Raw genomic sequence first — 24,217 nt, 5'->3', positions numbered from 1 at the left:
TATATACATAGTTATATATACACACACACATATAAACCCACATAATTATGTATGTATGTGTATGTATATATGTATGTGTATGTATGTGTGTATATATATATATATAGTTATATAGTTATATAGTCATATATAGTTATTTAGTTATACATATTTATGTGGGGGTTTTTCCACAAAAACCCCATAAAACCCACAGAATAAAAATAATACAATCTCTCTGGTCAAATGTGTTTTTTGGGTGTTTTTTTTTTTTAAAACTCTACTTATTTTTCTTATGTTTTCTTATGATGCAAACCTTATGAAAGCGTTGACTGAGCCGGTGTGGGGGGGATACTTAGAAAACAGGAAACGCTGCAGCAGCAGCAGCAGCAGCTACATGGAGATATTATGTAATGAGCTGTTTTTTTTTCCTTTTTTCCCGGTGAAGGCGGAGGAAGGCCCCTCGTGTTGTTCTGGGGCTACTCTGGCCTCAGCTCTGGCCTCAGCTCTATGCCCAGTCATGTCCGCTCTCTCTCTCTCTCTGGGGTCACGTGTGTTGGTGACAGCCCGAGCGGCCTCCTCTGATTGGCCGAGCCGAACAACAGGCCCGGCCCCTCCGATAGGCTGCCCTCGGTGACGTCACGCCGATCAGCTGTTGAGGCTCCACAACAACAACAAAAGAAGGAGCAGCCAGTCGGGAGGAAACGGAGTGAAAAAGCTGCACAGTGGACCCTTCTCCCGACCCGCAGGGCTACAAGTAACACTTTTATCTTTTATTTCTTCCGAGAAGAAACCCTCACTTTTTATATTGTCCTGAAAAAGCAACGTTTCTACCTCATTTTTCAAGGATTTAAAAAAAAAACCAACCGTTTACATCTCTTCTTGTCCGCCGCAGGTGAGTTTCTTTGTTTTCTTCTCGGGCTCTGGTGTCTCTTATTCTACCGCTAACAGCCATTTTTAACCACATAACACTAGATAAACTTCCCACTATAATAAAAAGACACATATTAAGAAGATACGACGCGTTATTGAACCTTTTTATGATGCTTTTTAATGCGGCTGCAGCGGTAGTTTAATCTAAGCTGCTGCTGTCGCTCTGCAGAACTCCGTGTTCTTTCTCGACTGATTTAAAGAAAATGCTTTGTGTGTTATGGAAAATATGCTCGCAGTATATTTAAGGAGATAAAAGTTTGAACAGACAGGCGGCGGTCCTGGCCAGCTGGTGTTCAGTTACAGCCTCCTCCCTCCTCTCCTGGAGCCAGACAACCGGCCAACACACAGGCTGCTGCCCCGGGTTGTTATGGGGCCAAATCGGCTTTTTTTGTCCCACAGATTAGTCGGTGAATTATATTAATACTGGAAAAGTTAGCCGAATAGTCTATTAATACCTGGAGTTAATAGAGATGTGATAATCATGTTGATAATTGGTCATTTATGGAGTAAAAATGTCGAACATTCACTAAATTCGGCATTTTTCTAATGAGGTTTCGCTACTTTTCTCGTGTCGCTTTTAAATTCAAAGTTTTTCAAGGGTTTTTTTTTTGGGTGTAAGTGGAATAAAACAATACATCTGAAATTTAATAAACCAAACTATCGATTAATTAACAAAACGAGACACAAGTTGCTGTCTTACATCTGGTTTTTTGTAACCAGCAAACAGGCTGCTGCCCCGGGTTGTTATGGGACCAGTTCGGCTTTATTGTCCCACAAATTAGTCGGTGAATCATATTAACAGTGGAAAAGTTAGCCGAATAGTCTATTAGTACCTGGAGTTTGTAGAGAGGTGATAATCATGTTGGTAATTGGTCATTTATGGGGTAAAAATGTCGAACATTCACTAAATTAGGCTTTTTTCTAATGAGGTTTCGCTGCTTTTCTCGTGTAGTTTTTCAAGGTTTTGGGGATTTTAGTGAATAAAAACAAGACATTTAGAGATGTAACATTATATTAGCACTGGAAAACTTAGCCGAGTAGTCTATTAGTACCTGGAGTTCATAGAGAAGTGATAATCATGTTGATAATTGGTCATTTATGGAGTAAAAATGTCGAACATTCACTAATTTCGGCTTTTTTTGAGTGAGGTTTTGCTGCTTTTCTCGGTTTTCAAGGTTTTTTTTATGTTAGAGGAACAAAACCAGAAATCTGAAGGTGTAACCGTGTTGTATTTGTCACTTGTCACAATAAATGTATTTCTAATAAACCAAACTATCGATTAGTTAACAAAACGAGACACAAGTTAGACAAACAAATGTCACTGTAGGTTAATTATTATCAGATTTTGGACTCTTGACAACAACATGACATTATATAAATGCATTCCGGACATTTTTATAGACTTTATAGACAATAAAATGTCAACAATGGAAATAATCGCTACCTTTACAGCCCAAAAAAGCCTGTAAAGTGAAGTTTTTTGTAACCAGCAAACCGGCCAACACACAGGCTGCTGACCCAGATTATTATGGGACCAGTTCGGCTTTATTGTCCCACAGATTAGTCGGTGAATTATATTAACACTGGAAAAGTTAGCCGAATAGTCTATTAGTACCTGGAGTTAATAGAGAATTGATAATCATGTTGATAATTGGGCATTTATGGAGTAAAAATGTCGAACATTCACTAATTTCAGCTTTTTTTGAGTGAGGTTTTGCAGCTTTTCTCGGTTTTCTGGATGTTAGAAAATTGTCAATTTTCGGCTTTTTAAACATTTTTTTAATAAACAAAAGTATTGATTAATTAACAAAGTAAGAGACACATATGATAATGCGATTAAAAGTTATTTCAAGTTAGCCAAACTAATGTTGTGAGATAGATAGATAGATAGATAGATAGATAGATAGATAGATAGATAGATAGATAGATAGATAGATAGATAGATAGATGTATTAATTAAAATTGCACTTGCAGCAGCACAACCCCAATACATTAAAAAAGAATAGAAAAAAGTTTAAAACTAGTATGAATGTGCAAAATTAGAGAATGCAATACAAATAATATAAAAGAAGAAATATTGTAATATATTGACATGAGAGTGTGCATAAACAGTGCAAAATTAGTGTTTTTTTATGCCATTGTTAGTTAATTATTATCAGATTTTGGACTCTTGACAACAACATGACATTATATAAATATATTCCTGACATTTTAATAGACTTTATAGACAATACAAATGTTGACAATGAAATAATCAGCCAGAAATAACCTGTAAATTGATATTAAATACGTTTTTTTTACTGTCTTGCACCTGTTTCTGCTTTAACACAGTTATAACTTCTTGTTTGCCGACTGGATTGCGTGTAAATGAGGTTTGGTGTAATCTCACAGTGTACTTACATCAGATTTTAAGAGTCTCTTTTTAATTGGTGGTGAATAAATAATGATGTAATTGGTGTATTAATGGCGGTGTGGTTCAGCCGTGACTCACTGACCTCGTTCACCACATTAATCTCCTGTTAAACACACCCAGAGGAGCTTTTCTCTTTGTGCTCGGCTTTTATTATCATCTGAGAATGTTTAGAGTTTATCCCAGAGAGGAGGAGCAGGAGGAGCAGGAGGAGCAGGAGGAGGAGGAGGAACAACAGGTGCAGGCAGCAGATTATCAGCCTGCTGTTGTTGTTGCTGTTAAACCTCCTCTGTGTTTCGGTGTTTACAGAGGAGGAGTTTCAGCTTTTGTTCCGCAGAAGAAGAAGAAAAAAACGCTTTTACATTTTTTTTCACCGCACACTTTGCATGTAATGAATACGACAACAGAGAAATACGAGCCGGCACGCGAGCATTTAAACGCATCACAGACGAGGATCGTGCGAACCGTGCGAACGCTTGGGATCTAGGGTGCGTTCAGGGGCTGGTGGAGAAAATCAGACATACGGGTTCAAGTTGTTAGGAACCCAAAACAAAGCAGAAAGACGCCGCCTAGTGATTGTTTTTTTTTTTTTTTTTTTTAAACAAACATCTTTCCGAAATATTAAAGGCACAATCTGTGTTGAAACGGTAACCATTAACATGAAAGTCACTCTCCAATTATATTTTTTATGTTTATTTTATGTCTATTTTTGTCATGTAATTTCCTTATTGTAAAGCCATTTAGTGCAGAATTTTTTCCACATAAAAACGGGCTAAACCAGAGAGTTTTTATTATAATTCTGTGGATTTTATTTTTCATCTTATGTAATGTATTCTATGTGGTTTTAAAAAAAATAGTATTATTTATTTTATGCTATTTTTGCTATTATAATCAAAGGTGTTTTTTTATTTATTAATATATTATCTTTATTATTATATTATGCTAAACAAAATAAGGATGTTTTATTTTTATAGAGAGTCATAAATTTGTTACAGCATTATTAAACACCAAGTGGAGCTTGGGTGAAGTACAAGTACTTTACTTGCATATTTTTTTTCTCTTATTATTTATTTTGAGTTATCTTCTTCTTCTTCTTCTTCTTCTTCTTCTTCTTCTTCTTCTTATTATTATTATTATTATTATTATTTTTAAACTAATTTTTACTATTTTTTTTATGTATTTATGTTCATTTTATGCATATTTATATCATGCAATTTCCTTATTGTAAAGCCCTTTGTGCTGAATTTCTCACATAAAAAGGTGCTAAAAATACACAATAAATAATATCATTATAATGTCTGCTTTTTTAGTACAACTATTATTATGAAAAGCTGTCTATTTATGTTTATAATATAAATAGACATTAAATAAACATAAAAAACACCCATGATAATAACCGTGAAAGCCTCATAAAAATAAATAATAAGATAGAAATATACTACAGAATGCATAAAAAATGAGGAAAAAATATACAAATTCAATTAAAATAATAATTAATAAAACAAAAAATAAAACTGTGTTTCACTTTGAGTGCACTCTTTTACAATCTGAATTATCAGTGCATTACAAATATGTAGATTTGATAATTAATTTCACAATAAAGGCGTTACAGTAGTTTTTTCAGCCCTGAATGCTGTCTGCAGACATTATTGTCTCCAGCCTGAGAGGCAAAACTCAGGACAAAAAGGCGACACAGACTCTGTTCTCTTGGCTGTGATCCAGTGATTTTGTGCCAAAAGGAGCCTCGTCCCTCACAGCAGCTGCAGCAGCGACTCCTTTTCTTTCTTTCTCTCCCTGAAAGACTGAACTGAGGGCAGCAGCGCGGCTGCCAGCCAGCTGTGTCCGAACACAGCAGATCTCTTTATTTACTGCTGAATGAAACGCAGCAGCAGCTCCTCTCTGCTGCTCCACCACGCCTCAATAACCAGGAAGCTGCAGCTGCTGCAGGAAATGAATCCTGCAGCCTGAGTGACAGAGACGATTCAGAGAGCTCGTACGGTTCATGAATGCAGCACGGACATGTGTTTGTGTTTGTCTGCAGGGCTAAAGTCCATTTTACACCATTTTACTCCTCTTTATCTGCTCTCACTGTCCGTTTAATAGATGCAACAGGTTTGTTTACAATCAGTCTTGATGTAAACAAACCATATAACAGTTATTTTTCATCATTAATCCTCATTTCTCAATGAATCCATCAATTGTTTGCTCTATAAAACGTCAAAAAATAGTGAAAAATCCCAATTTTAGTTTCTCAAAATCTGCAAATGTCTCGTTTTTTAAATGCAAAACTCAAAGATATTCAGTATAAAATGTGGAAAAGCAGGAAATCTCAACTCTCAAAAGGCATAAAACGGCATTGTTTTGCATGGAAATGTAATTTAATTTAATTATCTTTTGTGTTTGTCTGACATCAGTCTGCAGGGTTAAAGTCCATTTTACACCATTTTACACCTCCTTATCTGCTCTCACTGTCCATTTAAAAGATGTTTCAGGTTTGTTTACAATCAGTTGTGTTGTAAACAAACTATTAACTGTCATTTTTCATCAATAATTCTTCTGACGCCTCATTTCTCAATGAATCCATCTATTGTTTGCTCTATAAAACTCCCAAAAAATTTAATATTATATATAAGGGAGAAAAGCAGGAAATCTCAATTCTTGAAAGCCATAAAATTGCATTTTTTTGCATGGAAATGTAATTTACTTAACTGAAAATCATTATCCAGAAATTCAGCACAAAGGGCTCTACAATAAGGAACTTTCATGATATAAATAGACATAAAATAAACATAAAAAAATTATATAAAACTGTAAAACATAAAAAAGAAACACCCACAATAATAATAACAGTAAAATCAACATAAACATAAATAACAAGATAGAAATAAAATGCAGAACAGAAAAGGGGAAATAAACTTTTCAGACCACCGTTTGTGTCGAGGGGTCCAGAATATACAATATTTATATTTATTATGGGCGGATTGGGAAAAAGATCATGTAGAAATAATTGTTTTTAATTGTTTTCTGGAGAGCAAGTTTCATATGTTTTCACTTTGGGGCGAAGCATTTATATGGATATGTATCTGAAGAGACTTTATCCCGACAAACATGACACAAAAAAGGAGAAAAACATAAAAAACAAGACACATATTGCTGAGTTTAATGACCTGACACTCACCCAGAGTGTATTTACATTATGGAACTTGATAAGGTGACAGGAACCTAATAATTAGTTGGCAGCTGGTTTCCTGTCTGACCCATATTCTATTCTAAATCTGTATACGCTGCACATTCACTCCTCACTGTAAACAACACTGTAAACAACACTGTAAACATGGCGTGCCTGTACAGTATGTGTCACTTTAAGGTCAAAGAGTCAGACAACAACTTGACTGCTCTAATCGTCTCTCACCGCTCTCAAAACCACGTTTAAAAATAAATAAAAGCTGTAAAAAGTCACTGTAGACTTCCTGCTCAGCAGCAAACAGCAGACAGACAGCTAGAAACCATCTGTGCAACATTATTTCTCATTATTTAAACTTATTTAGCAGCTAAAGAGACTAATAATTACATTTTTTTAGGTGGAGGAGACCAAAAACAGAGCTAAAAGAAAGTGTTTTTTCTCTCCATTACTCTTAAAAAAAGAAAAAATCCTGTCCACATGAACTCTGTTAATAAAAAGCTCTGTGCACATGAAAGCGGCGTCAAAAACAAATGGTGACCCCAAAACTAAAACATTATTTTGGCGCCCACAATTGCACAAAATGAGTTGTGACGCCTCATGAAGGAGTTAGCGACGCCCGCTATGATGTAAACACTGAAAACCTTGTTGCTGACAATCTTCATCCTGCAGTCTTACAAAAGTTTTACATGCAGATGATTGTGTTTATGTGCACTTGGCCACACATTTTATAAGGTGAAAACATGTAAGCTGCTGTGTGGTTTTGCTGCCCCCAAGTGGCCAAATTCCAAAATTAGAAATTTGGACCAGAGCGAAGTATTGAAGTCTCCAGTTTGTAGAGAGAGAAATATTAGGGAAGAATTTCTTGAATTTCCCTCTCGATAAACAAAGTATATATCTATCTATCACAAATGTAAAAAAGACACTTTTATTTTAATTTTACATGAATTATTCATAATTTCTCCAAAAAATAAAGCCTCCCATCTATCTATCTATCAGCTTTGGAAAGTAAAATGTGTTGTAAATCTCTGTTTAAACTCTCGTTCAATCATTAAAGGATCTACTCTGTGTCTCTGCTCCTCTCAGGGCTCCTTTTCTCCTCCTTCACTCAGAGATCTCCTCCTCTCCGTTAAACGATGTCCAGCTTGTGTCTGCTGCCCCTCAGATGATCCAGGACCCAACCTTTATTGATGCACTTTAGCACCTTTCCGGAGCTTCCCGCCAGCCGCCAACCCCGCAGCTGATGACCAAAGTGTGCGCCACGCCTCCTCCCCGCCGTCGCCCCGAGCCACGCGCCTCCTCCTCCTCCTCCTCCCCCGGCCCCTCCCCCCTCAGCCTCAGGCCCCGCCCACACCGCGCCCCGCCATGTTCCAGAGGTTCGCCAGCGCTCTGTTCGGGGACGAGGTGGAGGAGCTGAGTCGATGCAGCAGACCCAGAGACGGCAAGGAGGAAGAGGAGGAGGAGGAGGAGGAGGACTGGATCCTGGTCAACTACCTGGGTGAGAACCAACACACTCACTGTTCTTTATGTTGTTGGTTTAAACTGGTGAAATCTGCAGTTCAAGCTGAAGGGAAACTGGAAAACATGGTCACAGTGTTAAATCTTCCACAAAATGTTCTTCACCAGGCTTCTTCCTATTTAGTATTCTGTTTCTTCCGTGTTCTTTTTGGGTCGACTCCTCCCAGATTTTTGGTCTCACAAACACTAAAAAGGTATCAAATCAACCGACTCGGCCATGACACGTGTGCTGTGACTTTTCTAAGGGTTTCGACAAACGGTTTTCAAATTATTCTGTAAAAACACAGCAAGAAAATCCCCCCAATGTCACCCTATGGAGAGGCTAGAGTGGAGAGGGAGAGAAAAATTTAGAGGCGGTTTACACAGAGCCGAGGGGAGAGGACAGGAGAGGCTGTTTACACAGAGCAGAGAGGAGAGGACAGGAGAGGCTGTTTACACAGAGCAGAGAGGAGAGGACAGGAGAGGCTGTTTACACAGAGCAGAGAGGAGAGGACAGGAGAGGCTGTTTACAAAGAGCAGAGAGGAGAGGACAGGAGAGGCTGTTTACACAGAGCAGAGAGGAGAGGACAGGAGAGGCTGTTTACACAGAGCAGAGGGGAGAGGACAGGAGAGGCTGTTTACACAGAGCAGAGAGGAGAGGACAGGAGAGGCTGTTTACACAGAGCAGAGAGGAGAGGACAGGAGAGGCTGTTTACACAGAGCAGAGAGGAGAGGACAGGAGAGGCTGTTTACACAGAGCAGAGGGGAGAGGACAGGAGAGGCTGTTTACACAGAGCAGAGAGGAGAGGACAGGAGAGGCTGTTTACACAGAGCAGAGAGGAGAGGACAGGAGAGGCTGTTTACACAGAGCAGAGAGGAGAGGACAGGAGAGGCTGTTTACACAGAGCTGAGAGGAGAGGACAGGAGAGGCTAGAAACATGACAAGACTGGTCATTTTATGTTGTTTCTTTTGTCATTTTGTTTATTTTTGTGTCATATTATGTTGTTTTTTGGTGATTTTGTGTCTTTTTTTAGTCATTTTGTGGGTTTTTATGATCATTTGACATCTTTCTTTTGGTCACTTTGTTGCCTTTGTGTTTTAATTGAGAAGTCTTTAAACACATACTTTATGTTTAACAAACTTTGGACCAAGAGTCGAGAAGAAATTGTGGCCGATAAAGACCACAAGACCAAGTTTAAAATAATCCTAACTCAACATCTGCTGACTAGCTTTCCTCAAACTAAAGAGAGAGAGAAAATAACTGGACAGGCTCCAGGTCACAGAGACAGATACTGTTTAACTTTAGCCTGTTTTAATAGCAGGTCAGAGTCCAGCCAAGTTTCCCTGAGCTGTCTGAGCTCCAAAAACAGATCCCCGTCAAAACATACAGCACACACACACACACACACACACACACACACACACACACACACACACACTGTACACAGAAACATGACACACTGCAGAGCCTTCCAGAAGGCTTCGTTCGGCCCTCCGTTCACCCGTCTTAACTCGACTTCGCCGGTTTCCGATTCCACAGCCGTGTGAATATTTCAGGCGGGGGGGCGGGGGAGGGGGGGCAGCAGGAGTTATCGGACGGTTTATGGTAGTCGACCTGTAAACACACCAAACAAAAGCTCCTGGAGGTATAAATAGAGCTGGCGGTCCCGTCCTGGGCCTGTGGAGGAGGACATGTATGGGCACAGAGCAGCCTGGGACGCTCCAACACCTGGACCAACCGTCTGGTTTCTCCCAGGTGAATCATGAACTCACTGACCAGGTCATGAGGTCTGCAGGCTGCCAAGAAGGAGTTTGAGGTTTTTTTGGACGGAAGCCGGAAGGTTTAAATATAACGAACGCTTCTCTCTGGTTTACAGAGAGTGAGTCTAATTTAAGAAGACTCCTAAATAAACACTTTATAGAAACATAATCACATCTTGTGCAGCAGGACGAAGCTCTGCACACAAACTCTTACTGTTATTTCTCAGTTTAACCAGCCTGCAACCACTCAGATTAAAGGGAAATTACTAAGAATGTAGTTTATTATATATAATGCATCCTGTGTATTAACAGCACAAACATCATGTACTTGATATATTTTCATTCCAGCGATAAAGAAAAGGATAAAAGCCAGAAAGGTCGGAGTTTAAAACCTCAGTTTTATCCCAGAATGTGTTTCCTGTTTACTTATTCTTAAATATTTGTTCTTTTAAATCTTTTTTATTGTTGCCAAGTCTTCCCACAAGTCTAAATAAGACAAAAAATGATCACAGACAGAAACTAAAATGTTTAAACATTTTGTTATTTCTCATCTGAATCCTGTGGGACGAACATTTCCATCAGAATAAAACGACCAAATCTGAGCTTAAAAGTCCATCGAGATCACTTTATTTTACATTAATTAGTTAAAAATGTCATCAAAAAATAAAGTGTTTGCATGAACCAGATCTTGTTAAAAACATTAAATTCTGCTCCTCAGTGCAACCGGGAAGCCGTGATTGATTTTGCTGAGATAAACGGTCATGTGACACTGAAAATCTGTTTACACAGAGCAGAGAGGAGAGGTCATGAGAGGCTGCTTACACAGAGCAGAGAAAACTTGTAATTTTGTATCATATTACGTAGTTTTTGGTAATTTTGTGTCGTTGTTGATAAAAGTGGGATTTCATTGTCATTTTAAAAAAATGTTTGGGGGGCGGGGGTTCTGTATTTATTGGTCATTGTATGTCTTTTTTTGTTGTTATCTGGTTATGTTGCGTCTCTTTGGTAATTTTGGTAGCTTTTATTGGTCATTTTACATTTTTCCAAGTGTGTTTATGGGGAAAAAAATAGTTTTTACCTCTTTTTGAAAGTGAGCTTTCGCAAGAACACCTTTTTAAAAATCAGATAATATTAACTGTGCACATCTGCTGACAGACGGCAAACCGGCTGCATCTTTTTTTTTATTTCCCTGAGGCCTGCAGGCAGACGGTCTTTTTATCTCTTGCAAACTGCAGATAGATTGCAACATGTTCATGCATGTTAGGAATATGGTGTTTGGTATGATTTGAGGAAACTATGTTGTTGATGCTGTAAATCTCAGCGTGCATGCTGCAGATTCAGTGAAGTGGCTGATTTGAGGCTTGAGTCTGGTTGAAGGTGAAGTCTGTCAGTTGGTTTCTAATCCTCTGTGACCTGGTTAACCCGTCACACGGCCTGCCAGCGTCTCCTAAACACACCTGAAGGTCCTGTCGGCCCTGCAGCCTCTGGAGCAGTAGTTCTCAACCTTTTTGAGTCGCGACCCCCAATTTAACATGCATGTTGTCCGTGACCCCCACTCACTGAACAGAATCACGCACAGTTAAGATCACCCAAAATAGAAACAAAATGACCAAAAAAAAGGAAACAAAATGACCAAAAAAGACACGAATGGACCACAAAATGATCAAAAAAGACACGAATGGACCACAAAATGATCAAAAAAGACACAAATTGAGCAGAAAAGACACAAAATGACCAAAAAAAGACACAAAATGACCAAAGAAAAGACACAAATTGACCAAAAAAGACACAAAATGACCAAAAAAGACAAATTGACCACAAAATGATCAAAAAAAGACACAAAATGACCAAAAAAAAGACACAAAAATGACCAAAAAAGACACAAAATGACCAAAAAAAACCCCCACAATGACCAATAAAAGACATTAAGTGACCAAAAAGACTAAAACACATGAACACTTTAACACAGTGGAGACAGAGCTGACTTCCAAAATGATTTGGCGACCCCCAGAAATCATCTTGCGACCCCAGTTGGGGTCCCGACCCCAAGGTTGAGAATAGCTGCTCTGGAGGAGGAAGAGATCAGCTGCTGCTGCTCAGAGGATAAAGAGAGCCGATCAGCTGGCTGGCGCTGACTCAGCACTCTCAGGTTGCCTGTTGTCAGTAAACAAGGATTCCTGTGTGAAGTCCTGAGAGTCTGAGTCACGTGTGGGAGCGAGCTCCAAACACACGGCAACAAACCGAGTGAACGGCTGCGCGGTGTGAAGAGGGAGAGGTCAGTGGACGAGCCAACGGGTTCACTCTATCTCCACCACAACTCTCCCCGGGTTTAAAGAATCACAATAACACCCCTTATTTATTTACAGCCTGGAGGAAAAATACAGCAGCAGGCCCTTAAAGAGAACTGAAATCAAACGTCTGCTTAGTCGACGGGTTATTTTTAGTGTCCGGCAGTGCCAGCGGTGAGATCATGTTTCCTTTATAACTTCCTGCGTCTCTTTGAATCATTAGGAGCAAAACAAGAGACGACTCACAGATTTCTGATCCCACATGGAGGAGAGGCTGTTTACACAGTTTGTGTCTTTTTTTAGTCATTTTAAGGGTTTCGGCAAACGTTTTTTTCAAATAATTCGGTAAAAAACACAGCAAAAAAATCCCCCCAATGTTACCCTATGGAGAGGCTAGAGTGGATGACATCATCGCTAGAGTGCAGAGGGAGAGAAAAATTTAGAAGGTGTTTACACAGAGCAGAGAGGAGAGGACAGGAGAGGAGAGGCTGTTTACATAGAGCTGAGAGGAGAGGACAGGAGAGGCTGTTTACACAGAGCTGAGAGGAGAGGACAGGAGAGGCTGGAAACATGATAATACTTAAATATGTACAATATTTTGAGAAAACTGGTTCTGTTGTTTTATGTAGATTCTTTTGTCATTTTGGGTATTTATTGTGTCACATTACATACATTTTTTGGTAATTTATTGAGTTTTTATTGTCATTTTACATCTTTTTTTGGTCATTTTATGTCGTTATTTGGAAGTTTTGTGTCATTTCATATCTTTTTACACAGGCTGTTTGCACAGAGCAGAGAGGAGAGGACAGGAGAAGCTGGAAACATGTCAATAGTATAATATTGTTGCCAATTCTTGTTTGGCTGCATTGTGTTTTGACAAAACAACATTTTAGAGATTTTCTGCTTCTTTGTTCAACTTTATTTAATTTCCAAGTGTGTTATTGGAAAAAAATCTTGAGCTTTCACATGAACACTAAGATGAAAATCTATCAAATGAATCCGGCCTTGTATATAAGAGTTCCTGCAGGTCCTTGCAGAGCTGCATTGGGAGGACCTGATCAGCTCTGTGACACTGAGGCGGTTTATCAGACGTGTTTGCTAACAGTAAGCTGCGTGGCGGCTGCGGTCTGTTGGACATGTGATGCTGAGCTGTCAGCCTGCAGACAGACAAGATGATTGTTTTCATCTGGCAGACAGATCACAGTGCCCCCTGCTGGCTCACTGGAGATGCTGCAGTGGAGCTGCAGTGGAAAGATTTAAGGAAGGAAAAAACCTGTTAAAAAGACATTTAACAATCGGGATTTCCCATCAGGGATTAATAATCTCCTGAAGTTAAAGCGGTATTTCACCTACATTACAAAAAACACATATTTTGGGTTCATTTCACCTGGTTTCTGAGAATAGAAGTGAAGGAATTTAATTTAGTTTGAGCTACTCAATGGAAAAAATGGTTAGTTTTGCTTTAAAAAACAGACAATACAGTTGTATGTGGGATGTTTGCATGTATGTATCTTAAAGGAAAAATCTTAATTAGACCAATTATATCAGCCAGAAACTAAAAGATTTTAAAATTCCTGTTATTTCCTGTCTGAATCCTGTGTGTTGAACACTTCCATCAGAAGAAAATGAGGAGAGGACAGGAGAGGCTGTTTACACAGAGCAGAGAGGAGAGGACAGGAGAGGCTGAAAACTGAGAAAACTGGTTTGGTTGTTTTATGTAGATTCTTTTGTCATTTCGGGTATTTATTGTGTCATATTACATAATTTTTTGGTAATTTATTGAGTTTTTATTGTCATTTTACATCTTTTTTTGGTCATTTTATGTCGTTATTTGGAAGTTTTGTGTCATTTCATATCTTTTTAAACATGCTGTTTACACAGAGCAGAGAGGAGAGGACAGGAGAGGCTGTTTACACAGAGCTGAGAGGAGAGGACAGGAGAATCTGACTTTAATAGTCTGATATTCCATCAAGATCACAGGAGAGGCTGTTTACACAGAGCAGAGCACTTTATTTAACATTAATTATTTATAATTTCTCCAAAAAATAAACCATTTGCTCTATTAAGATGCTGTAAATAACATTAAATTCTGCTCTCATCACCGCAACAAGAAGACATGACTGACTTGGCTGAGAAAAACTATCACGTGACAAAAATTCTGTGAAACTTTTGAAGCATGTGTAGTGGAAATCAACTTGCATTTTTTTTCATGATATATGGCATTATAATGGCTACTAAAGCTGTTTACTACTTTTTTTGCAGTGAACCTGAGAATTAAATTTAAAATAAGTCTTAAAGTGCTCTGGAAAGTTTTCATGATGTGAATATACCTTAAAAGAGGTCCAGATGATCATGTGACTCAGATCTGGTTCCATCCTAACAGAACGTTTCTGAAGAACCATACTTCCTGTTAATGTGGTTAATAAAGCGTCTGTAGTGGATCCTGCTGTAACTGTGAATCTGTTCTGTGTCTCTGCAGCTGAAGCCTGCTCCTCCCAGTGTGGAGACGGCCTCTCTGGATCTGCTGCCGCTCCCCAGGAGGAGGAGGAGGAGGAGGAGGAGGAGGACCTGGTGATGATCCCGTCCCCCATGGCCAGCCCCCCGCTCCGCTACGCCTCCTGCACCTCCCTCAACTCCACCGCCGACACCGACCCGGACGGCGGGGCGGAGGAAGAGGAGGAGGAGGAGGAGGAGGACACCGAGGAGGAGGAGGAGAGCGGGTTCCTCCGGCTGGACGCCTGCTCCCTGGAGGAGAGCTGGTTCGTGACGCCGCCGCCGTGCTTCACGGGGGGGCGTGGCCTCCAGCCGGTGCTCCTGGAGACCAGCCCCCTGGAGAACCTGCTGATCGAACACCCCAGCATGTCGGTCTACGCCCACCACAGCCCCCCCCGGCTGACCCTTGACCCCCGGCCCCGCTCCCTCGACCTGGAGCTGGAGCTGGAGCTGGGCCTCCTGCCGGGGAGCGCCGCGCCCTCCGCCGGCAAGGAGAAGGGCCGCCGCACGCTGGACGGGCCTCGCCACAGGTACAGAATGGGCGTTTTATTCAGGTTTTTATGAGAGATTCACTGTTTTTAAGGAAGCTGTCTCCCTTATGGTGTCTTTATTCCTCCTGTAAAGATGTCTTTGGGTCTTTTTGAGACATTTTAAGTGGAAAATGTTACATTAAGGTACTTATTATACCGCTAATGCATTTCCTGAATAACTTCTGCAGATAATAATTGACTTTGAATGATTAATTAATAAGCTTTAAGGGGGTCATCTTTGGACTTTCCATAATATGGTGTTTTCCCGCTATTTTTGGACAAAATATACTACCACATGTATTCACAGTATAATTGGGCAATTTTAAGCCTTTTTAGGCATTTTCAAAATTTGACCATTTTTGACAAAAATCGACGTGCTATAGTATGACTTTTTTTCTTTTTCTTTCTCAAAATATGGTGGTTTTTTTGTTGCTATTTCTGTAAAAGCCCCCCTACTACATGTATCAACAGACTATAATAAGACCATTTTGAGTATTGGGGCATTTACATTTTTTATGACTTTTTAACGAAAAATATCAACATGCTATAGTATGACTTTTTTATATCAAATTTTGGAAATCTCATATCACTGCCTTTTCTGTCATTTTTGGACATATTATACTCTCATTTTATACTTTCTACTACATGTATCTACAGAGTGTAATTGGGCCATTTTTAGCATTTCTAGTCATTTCAAAATTTGACCATTTTTGACAATAAATGACATATTATAGTATAACTTTTTAGTTTTTATCCAAATTTTGGACGTCCTAGTTTATGGTGTTTTTCTGTAATTTCTGGCCATATTATGCTCTAATATGTATCAACAGACTAAAATTTGCCCATTTCAAGCATTTTTAGCCATGTTAAAATTTGACAATTTTTGACCAAAAATCGTCATGTTTAGCACCAAACATGTTCCCAGTGATCCGTCTAACCGCCCTCTCTCCTCGTGTCTGTGTCGCCCACTGCAGGCCGGAGGTGGCGGTCGTCCAGCGCCGCTCCAGCCTCCACTCGGCCTGCTACGCCGCGGCGCTCTCCGCCCGCGCCGGCCTCCTGCAGCAGCGCGCGGGTGGCGGCGGCGCCCAGCGCGCCCAGCCGCTGTCCCGTAACGCCCTGCGCCGCATCAACCTGCTGCGCCCGCCCAAGGCCAGCAGCACCGTGCACCTGCACCAGCCCAGCCAGAGACACCTCAACTTCTGAGGCGTCCATCATCATCATCATCATCCTCCTCCTCCATCCGACCCTGGCCGCCTCCAGAAACCAACACCAGCAACAAGTCGCCAGCCAGCAGTGACACCGATCCATCCGACGGTGAAACAGGGAAAGTGGCTGGTGGCTTTTATTATTTTATCCTCTCAGGTGGCCAGTTGGGGAGAAGTTTCTCCTCTTCCTCTTCCTCCTTTCCCATCCATCCATCCATCCATCCATCCATCCGTCCATCCTTCATTTACTGAGAAAAGAAAAGGTCATCATGAGTCCCCAACCCCCCATCCACTGGACCAGTTTGTGTCCAATCAAACCTTCTCTCTCTCTTTTCTTCTTCTTCTTCTTCTTCTTCTTCTTCTTCTTCTTCTTTATGGACAACTTAATGTGTAGAATCAATGCTGTAGGTCACTTTACTCGGCGGCAGGTTCACAGCGGTGCAGGATGTCCTGGTGATGTCACAGTTGTTGTGCTTTTTCTGGTGGCAACACTTATTTTTTTTGTGCAACGTGACAATAGGACACATTCGGGAATATTTCATATCCCGAATCAGGTTTAATCAGTGCAGGAGAGCTGTGAGAGCTGCACAAACAAAAAAAGTTTCCGGCAGTGACGAGAGAGTTCTGAAACGATGAGCTTTAAAGGAAAAATCCCCTCAGATTAACTGGCAAATTCCTACATTTCCCAGAATGCTGTTTTGACGTCCACCACAAGAAAACAAGTCAATTAAAGGGACGTTCGTCTAAAATGACCAGTTAAAGTCATCAAGGGCTCATTATGAGACTCACAGTTGTTTGATAAACTGTGTGAGACAAGATTGTCCTGTTGCATTATGGGAAATGTAGGCTCCTTTTTGTGGTCTTGGCTGCAATATCGGCCGCTTTGTCTTCATTTGTCTGATGTCAGTCCTTTCTTTTAGTACCGGTTTAAATATAAAATATTCAAATCTTTTAACTGCAACAGTTTACAACAAGACATTTACTCCACATCCATTTAAATGTAAAGGTTTTGTAAAGTTCTGAAACTAAGAGCTTTAAAGGAAAAATCCCCTCAAATGAGTTCCTACATTTCCCAGAATGCTTTTTTGACTTCCACCACAAGAAAACAAGTCAATTAAAGGGACGTTCATCTAAAATGACCACTTAAAGTCATCAAGGGCTCGCTATGAGACTCACAGTTGTTTGATTGAGGCTCTAGTGAAAAGAGTATGTCCAGGTGCATTGTGGGAAATGTAGGCTCCTTTTTTGGAGTTTGACGTGACTGAAACTTCAGGATATCTGGCGGCCGATTTGTCTTCACCTGTCTGATGTCGGTCCTTTCTTTTTGTACCTGTTTGAATATAAAGATTCAAAGCTTTTAGCAGAAACAAGACATTTACTCCACATCCATTTACATGTAAAGGTTTTGTAACGTGGCGTGAAAATGCCACTTTCACAGAGTTTCTCTGTGAAACTGGAGGGTGTAGAGACTGGAAACTGAGAGAGTTTCATGAGTCAAACCCTTCCTGTCCTGTAGCTGCTGCTTATTTCTGCTTCTGTGGGTTTAGACGTTCATTTCTAGTTGCTTTCAATCCCTAATTCTGAAGGAATTCACCTTGTGATGTAGGGCTGGGCAATATATCGGTATAACGAGTTATACCCATGTATTCTAGAAAGAGATATGTAGTTGGGACATACCGATATATAATATCTTTTGATTTTTCCTGAACTTATGACCGCTTTTTGTTGCAGCCATTTGCTCTTTCGGATTGCATAAAGAGCAACATGACGTTGTTTCCAAATCGCTTCAAAAGGTGGAAGGTTTAGAACCTGATAAGGTCTTTAAATAAAACAGGTTGGTGATAATTACTGGTGGCGTTGAGTTAAAACCAAACACTTTGCACATTTTGTTTAAAATACCAATATACTGTCTATCTTATATCACCATTTGGCCCTAAAAAATACTGGGATATGAGTTTTCATCCATATCGCCCAGCCCTATCATGACTTCATGATGTCCTTGTTGAGTTTTGATGGGATTTTCCTTCCTTGCAGTGTTTGAACAAAAGGTGTAAGGTTTTGAACACATTTTAGCTTTAAAATGGTTTTAAAATACCATTATATATCGCCTTTCGGCCTAAAAATACCGGAATATGACTTTTCGTCCATATCGCCCAGCCCTATTATGACTATCCTTGTGTTGCTGGATATCCTTGAGTTTTGATTGGATTTTTCATTAATTTTTATGACAGATTCAGTGTTTTTAAGAAAGCAGTGATTCTTTAAGATACTAGAGTTCTGGTACCCAACCTGGACCCAACCGGTCCCAACACAGTGTTGGTGTTAAGTATAAAACTTTGGGCTTGGGTTGAGTTAAAGATGTCTTTGGGTCTTTTTGAGACATTTTAACTGGGAAAAGTTAATATATATATAGTAAATATATATATATAGTATATCGCCCAGCCCTATTGTGACGTAATTTTGTGTTGCTGGATGTCCATGTTGAGTTTTGATGGGATTTTTCCTTCTTTTTGTGTTTAAACTCTCTAAAGTCTCGTCGTTTTTAAAAACTGGTCCTGCGCCGCCGGCCGAACCTGCCTCTGACTCTGTAATTCAGTACTTTTCACAATATTTTTTTTTTGTTTGAAAACAAGAAAGAAAAAAAAACAGAAAAGAAAAAAAAAGACGGTAAAAATTACTGGGTTAAATATCACTAAATGCCTTGTTTTAACGGTAGCTTTGAGATGAATAGAAATGTAAGAGAAAAAAACAAAAATGTATTTAAAGGAAAAAAAAACTTCCAAAATATTTTTTTTTAAAAAGAAAAAAACAGATTACATATCAGTATGAAGTTGGTATATCTGGTTGTGTGCTGACGTTGTGTTGCATGGTTGTAGAGTTGTGTTGTTGGAAAACTAGAAAATGGAAAAAGAATTTTTTTTATTATTATTATTATTATTATTTGTTTGTTCTTAAATGAATCTGCAGTCTACTTCTCAGGGTCACAACCAATCACCTTTACTCTTTAGGAAAAATGCAGATTTACTTGACGTGTGCTCGGACTTTTTCCAGCTCTGTCCCGGCGAGCTTTCCCTCGTGAAAATGTTTGTGAGAAAAACTTTTATCTTCTTGGTCCCAGGACTGTGAAAAAAAAAAAGACTGTTGGAAATCCATCAAAATGGAGAGAAACTGTTGGGCTTTTTTTCAGCGATGTTTATATTTGACCTAATCATGTATGACTTTATGCTTTTTAACTGTTTTTTTTCCATGTTAACTTAGTTACATTTTGTTCAAATATTTAAACCAAAAAAGTAGCAATGATCTTTTAACCTTTCACTAGTTTATAATACTGATTTTTTTGGGTTGTTTTTGTTGTTTAACTTTGACATGTTTGTTAAGAAGCGCTCGGCGTCGGAGCTCTGAAGCAGCAGACTGCTTTATAATGTTTGATGCGTCTGCTGCTGGTGGGAGAGACGAGCCCGAGCCGAGACGCCACGATGTCCGTCACAGAGACACCGAGACACATTTCTGTCAGGAACAACATCAACATGAACTGTCGGGACTTAGGAAAATAAAAGCATGCAGAGTGAGTAAAAAAAAACAGACGAAAAGACAAAATTATCACCGTTTAAAGCCTAAATAATCAGATCCTCATTCCAAGAAATGAACATGGGATCATCAATACCAGAAATTAAAGATATTGTGATACATTTCAGGATTATTTCTACGACATTCAAACAATTTTTAGCTGGATTGGATATCCGTTATTAAATATTTACCGTTATATATATATATATATATATTTATATATATAAAGTAGAGCTTCGTCTGCGTAAGATATGATCTCATTTTCACATTTACAGTCATGGAAAAAATGAATAGACCACCCTTGTTTTCTTCAATTTCTTGTTCATTTTAATGCCTGGTTCAACTAAAGGTTCATTTGTTTGGACAAATATAATGGTAACAACAAAAATAGCTCATAAGAGTTTAATTTTAGAGCTGATATCTCGACATTTGACATGGTTTTCTTCAGAATGATTTTGGTTATTATCCAGAAAACCATGGAAAATCTTCCAGCTGTGCTCATGCTCAGGTGTTTTAATGATCAATCAGCCTTTCAACACTATAAACGTGGATTAACACAATGTGCCACTGGAACACAGGACAATATATAATAGATATTTCATAAGAAAATCAGCCGTTTCCAGCTTTTATAGTCATTTACCGTTTCTCTACACTGTATGTCTGTTATTTTCGTTTTTAAAAAATTCTGCTTTTCTTTCAAAAACATGGACATTTTGAAGTGCCCCTTAACTTTTGAGCGGTAAAATCCATAAAATCTGACCTTTTTATCTCGTGATTTTGACCTGTGTCAAACTACAGTTTTTACTTACTAATTCATCATTCAAATTTGAACTAATGCAGCCAATTTTTCAGCAAAAAAAAAGTCTTAATTTTGAGTTATTGAGGCAGATTACCTCTTTAACTTTGACTCACTGTGAGAACTTTTGGATGATTCCTGACTTCATCATGTTTGCTTGTGTTCCTGACAGAAGTGGAGACTTCCACAGAGAATCTTAACTCTTTCTGATGATCTCAAAACGTGCGAAAAAGGCCAAAAAGAGCTTCACGTTTTGTTGATTTATCCGAGAATAAAGAATTGAACCTCAGTGACTTTAAACACACACAGTAACAGTGAATGACTGAAATAGGTTTAAGTCGTTGTAGAGGTTCAGGGAGCGGAGAGCAGTATAAACACAGAGGGGAAAAAAATAGATTTTACCGCTCAGTGAAGATTTGTGATGGATGTTTTTTTTACACCTGACGTCAGTTTGTCTCTGTGATGTTTGTTGACGCGACGTTAGCATTATTAATTAAGAAAAGCACTAACAAACGTTTGTTAGGCGTCTGTACGGTTGGCTGTAAATAATCCTGTAGTTGAGTGATTCTCTCTGGTGTATTTAAGCTTTTATCTGATTTGTAGAATCTCGCTCTCTCACTCTCGCGCTCTCTCTCGCGCTCTCTCTCGCAATCTCACTCGAGCTCTCACTCTGTCTCTCTCACTCTCTTGCGATCTCACTCGCTCTCTCTCTCTCACACTAATTCTTTCACTCGCGCTCTCATTCGAGCGCTCTCACTCTGTCTCTCTCTCTCGAGCTCTCACTCTGTCTCTCTCACTCTCTTGCGATCTCACTCACTCTCTCTCTCACACTAATTCTTTCACTCGCGCTCTCATTCGAGCGCTCTCACTCTGTCTCTCTCTATCTCGAGCTCTCACTCTGTCTCTCTCACTCTCTTGCGATCTCACTCGCTCTCTCTCTCTCACACTAATTCTTTCACTCGCGCTCCCATTCGAGCGCTCTCACTCTGTCTCTCTCTCTGCTATCGAGCTTTGCAATCACGGACGATGTTATTGTGTTGTTTTTTTTAAAAAGGCGAACTTAAAGACAGAAGGGATGGGACAGTGATGATCTGTCTCCTCCTGCTGTCAGGAGCCTTTTGTTTCTTTTTATTCTTCTTCTTATTTTTCATATTTAGTTCTCAGTTCATCTCTCCATCATCAGACTAACAGGGATTTGTAATGTTTTTGTTCAATGCCTTGAAATTTGTGGATCTCGTGCCTTCCAGGTTAAAATGTTGTAATGACAATGCATCAATGAAGAACTTGAACTCCCTTTATTTTTGTTTGTTTTACGTCCCGAGTGGACGTAATGACTAAAAAACACACAAACGGACATCAGAAACCAACTATGCACCACTCGGAGGAGGCGTGTCGCCCACTCACACACCCAGCTTTTTATAATGACTCAACAAACCAGACAGAATGATGTAGCAAAACCTCTTTTCTCCTTGTTTTATTTTTAAAAAAAATATGTGTGTGAAGAATATTTGTGGCATTTTTATTTTTCACCAAGTGTTAGACATTTATTTGCTTTATTTTTTTGTTTGTGTAGTTTACTGGAATAATACAGCACTTTGCCAAAAAGGAAAAAAAAGGTGTAGGAATTTTAGGGTTAACTTTTTATTTATCAACATAACTGGTCTCCATCTTTGTATTTTGGTTGTATGACAGATCAATTCACTCTGTTCTGATGTTAAAAAAAAGAAGAGAAAAGCTAATTGAAAAGTGGGGTCATCTGTTTTCGAACTGTAATAGTTAATACATGTGATCTCTCATTAGCCTATAATAAATGTTTTCATACGCAAAGCTCTGGTCTCTGTTTGTTCTTGTCTCCGTCTGCAGCGATTCAATGAGAATAGTGGAAATCAGCATCATTGGTGAAAGAAACTTAGCATCAAAATGTGGGAATTAAACTTGTTGATTTGTTGTGATTGTCTGCTCCACAACATTGAAAATCAGGATTTGCCCTCAATGATTTTTTGAAATAAAAAAAAGTTAAATAAGTACATCAAAATTGTTCTTATTACAGCTAAATGTAACTTTTACTAGTTAACTTGTGCCACTGGAAAGTGTTTATGTATAGTTCCACTGTCTTATTAAATATAAGAAGTTGTTTAAGGTCAGATCAGTCCTCTAAACCATCATCTAACTACAAAAATGTATCTGCTACTGGTGTCCAAATAGCTCAAAAAACGTCGGAGTTGAAGGCAAAAGAGTTTGAACCTGAGCCGGTTCTGGTTGTGAAAACAGAGCTCTAGTTTTAATAATCCTAATTTTCCTACTGTCTGGTGAATCTCCATCTGTTTTTCCAAAAACGATCAATACTGGAGTCTGAAGATTCTCCTTTGAACCAGTTCAGGGTTTTGGCCAGTTTGAAATCTGGAACCTGGAGTCCCTTGTCGAGCTGCTCCTGACAAAAATATTGTTTAATACCTTCAGGGTTTCATGTTATTGCACACTTTTTTAGGCTTGTGTTATTACAGTAAGTATTGCAGAGTAAATGTACTTAGTTACATGTCACCACTGGTATTGTAAAACACAAACCAGGACGGAGAGATTCAATAGATCTTTTGCTCCTACAGCCATCAGATTGTCTAATTCTTCAAGAGTTAAAAGACGAACTGAGTTTCTAGGTGATAAATAAAGTAATTTTGATTTAATTAAATAAACTAGTTACAGTTACAGTTAATTGTAATGAGAACAATTTCGAGGTACTTTTTTTTAAACCTTTATTTAGTATTGATAATGCATTTTGTGGTTTGATGGAGGAAGAGAACAAGTGGAGAAGTGTTTGTTTAATGCACATTTATTCCATCTGATGTCAGACTCATCTCTGCCATGCTGACAGAAGAAAAATCAATTGTGACAAAGACTGTACACTTATATATGGTTGCCATGGCACAGTGCCAGCTATTTTGTAACATTGCAGGTTGCTGAACATTGTACGTACACTACCGGTCAAAAGTTTTAGAACACCCCAATTTTTCCAGTTTTTTATTGAAATTCAAGCAGTTCAAGTCAAATGAACAGCTTGAAAGGGTCCAAAGGTAAGTGGTGAACTGCCAGAGGTAAATAAAAAAAGGTAAGCTTAACCAAAACTGAAAAATAATGTACATTTCAGAATTATACAAGTAGGCCTTTTTCAGGGAACAAGAAATGGGTTAACAACTTAACTCTATGGAGTCTTGGGCTACTTTGTCCATTTTTGAATTCTTTTCATGTCTTTGTAAGTCATTTTGTGTCTTTATTTGGTCATTTTGTGTTTTTTTTTTTAGTCCTTTAGTCCAATATAAAATGTGATTTTGAATCTTTTTTTTTTACTTCCAAAACACTATCATGCTCAATAAAGAATTTTAAATGTTGCAAATGTGCATTAATTTCAGAGTACACTGAGACATTAAACTGCATCATTTTCAATTAAATTCTGGAAAAGTTGGTGTGTTCTAAAACTTTTGACCAGTAGTGTAAATAGTCAACGTGTCATACAGATGAAACATATATATGTCAGGTGTAGTCAAACAGGTCAGACTGACCACAGCTAATATGGTCAGAGTGTCA

The 24,217-nt window shown here is 39.0% G+C and overlaps 1 protein-coding gene across 1 annotated transcript; it reads left to right on the top strand.

Moving 5' to 3' along the window:
• The first annotated feature begins 326 nt into the window (after positions 1–326).
• tp53inp1 (tumor protein p53 inducible nuclear protein 1) lies at positions 327–22,466 on the top strand. The gene is given in 5 exon segments (XM_059339405.1): positions 327–871; positions 7,587–7,812; positions 7,815–7,998; positions 14,527–15,070; positions 16,045–22,466. Coding segments are annotated over 4 exon segments (1,026 nt in total). The 5' UTR covers positions 327–871; positions 7,587–7,743; the 3' UTR covers positions 16,274–22,466.
• Positions 22,467–24,217: the final 1,751 nt, after the last annotated feature.

This window comes from Centropristis striata, chromosome 8 (genome assembly GCF_030273125.1).
Source record: "Centropristis striata isolate RG_2023a ecotype Rhode Island chromosome 8, C.striata_1.0, whole genome shotgun sequence".
Classification (NCBI taxonomy): Eukaryota; Metazoa; Chordata; class Actinopteri; order Perciformes; family Serranidae; genus Centropristis; species Centropristis striata.
The sequence above is the reverse complement of the archived record's forward strand: the minus strand, read 5'-3'. Positions and strand labels throughout refer to the sequence as shown.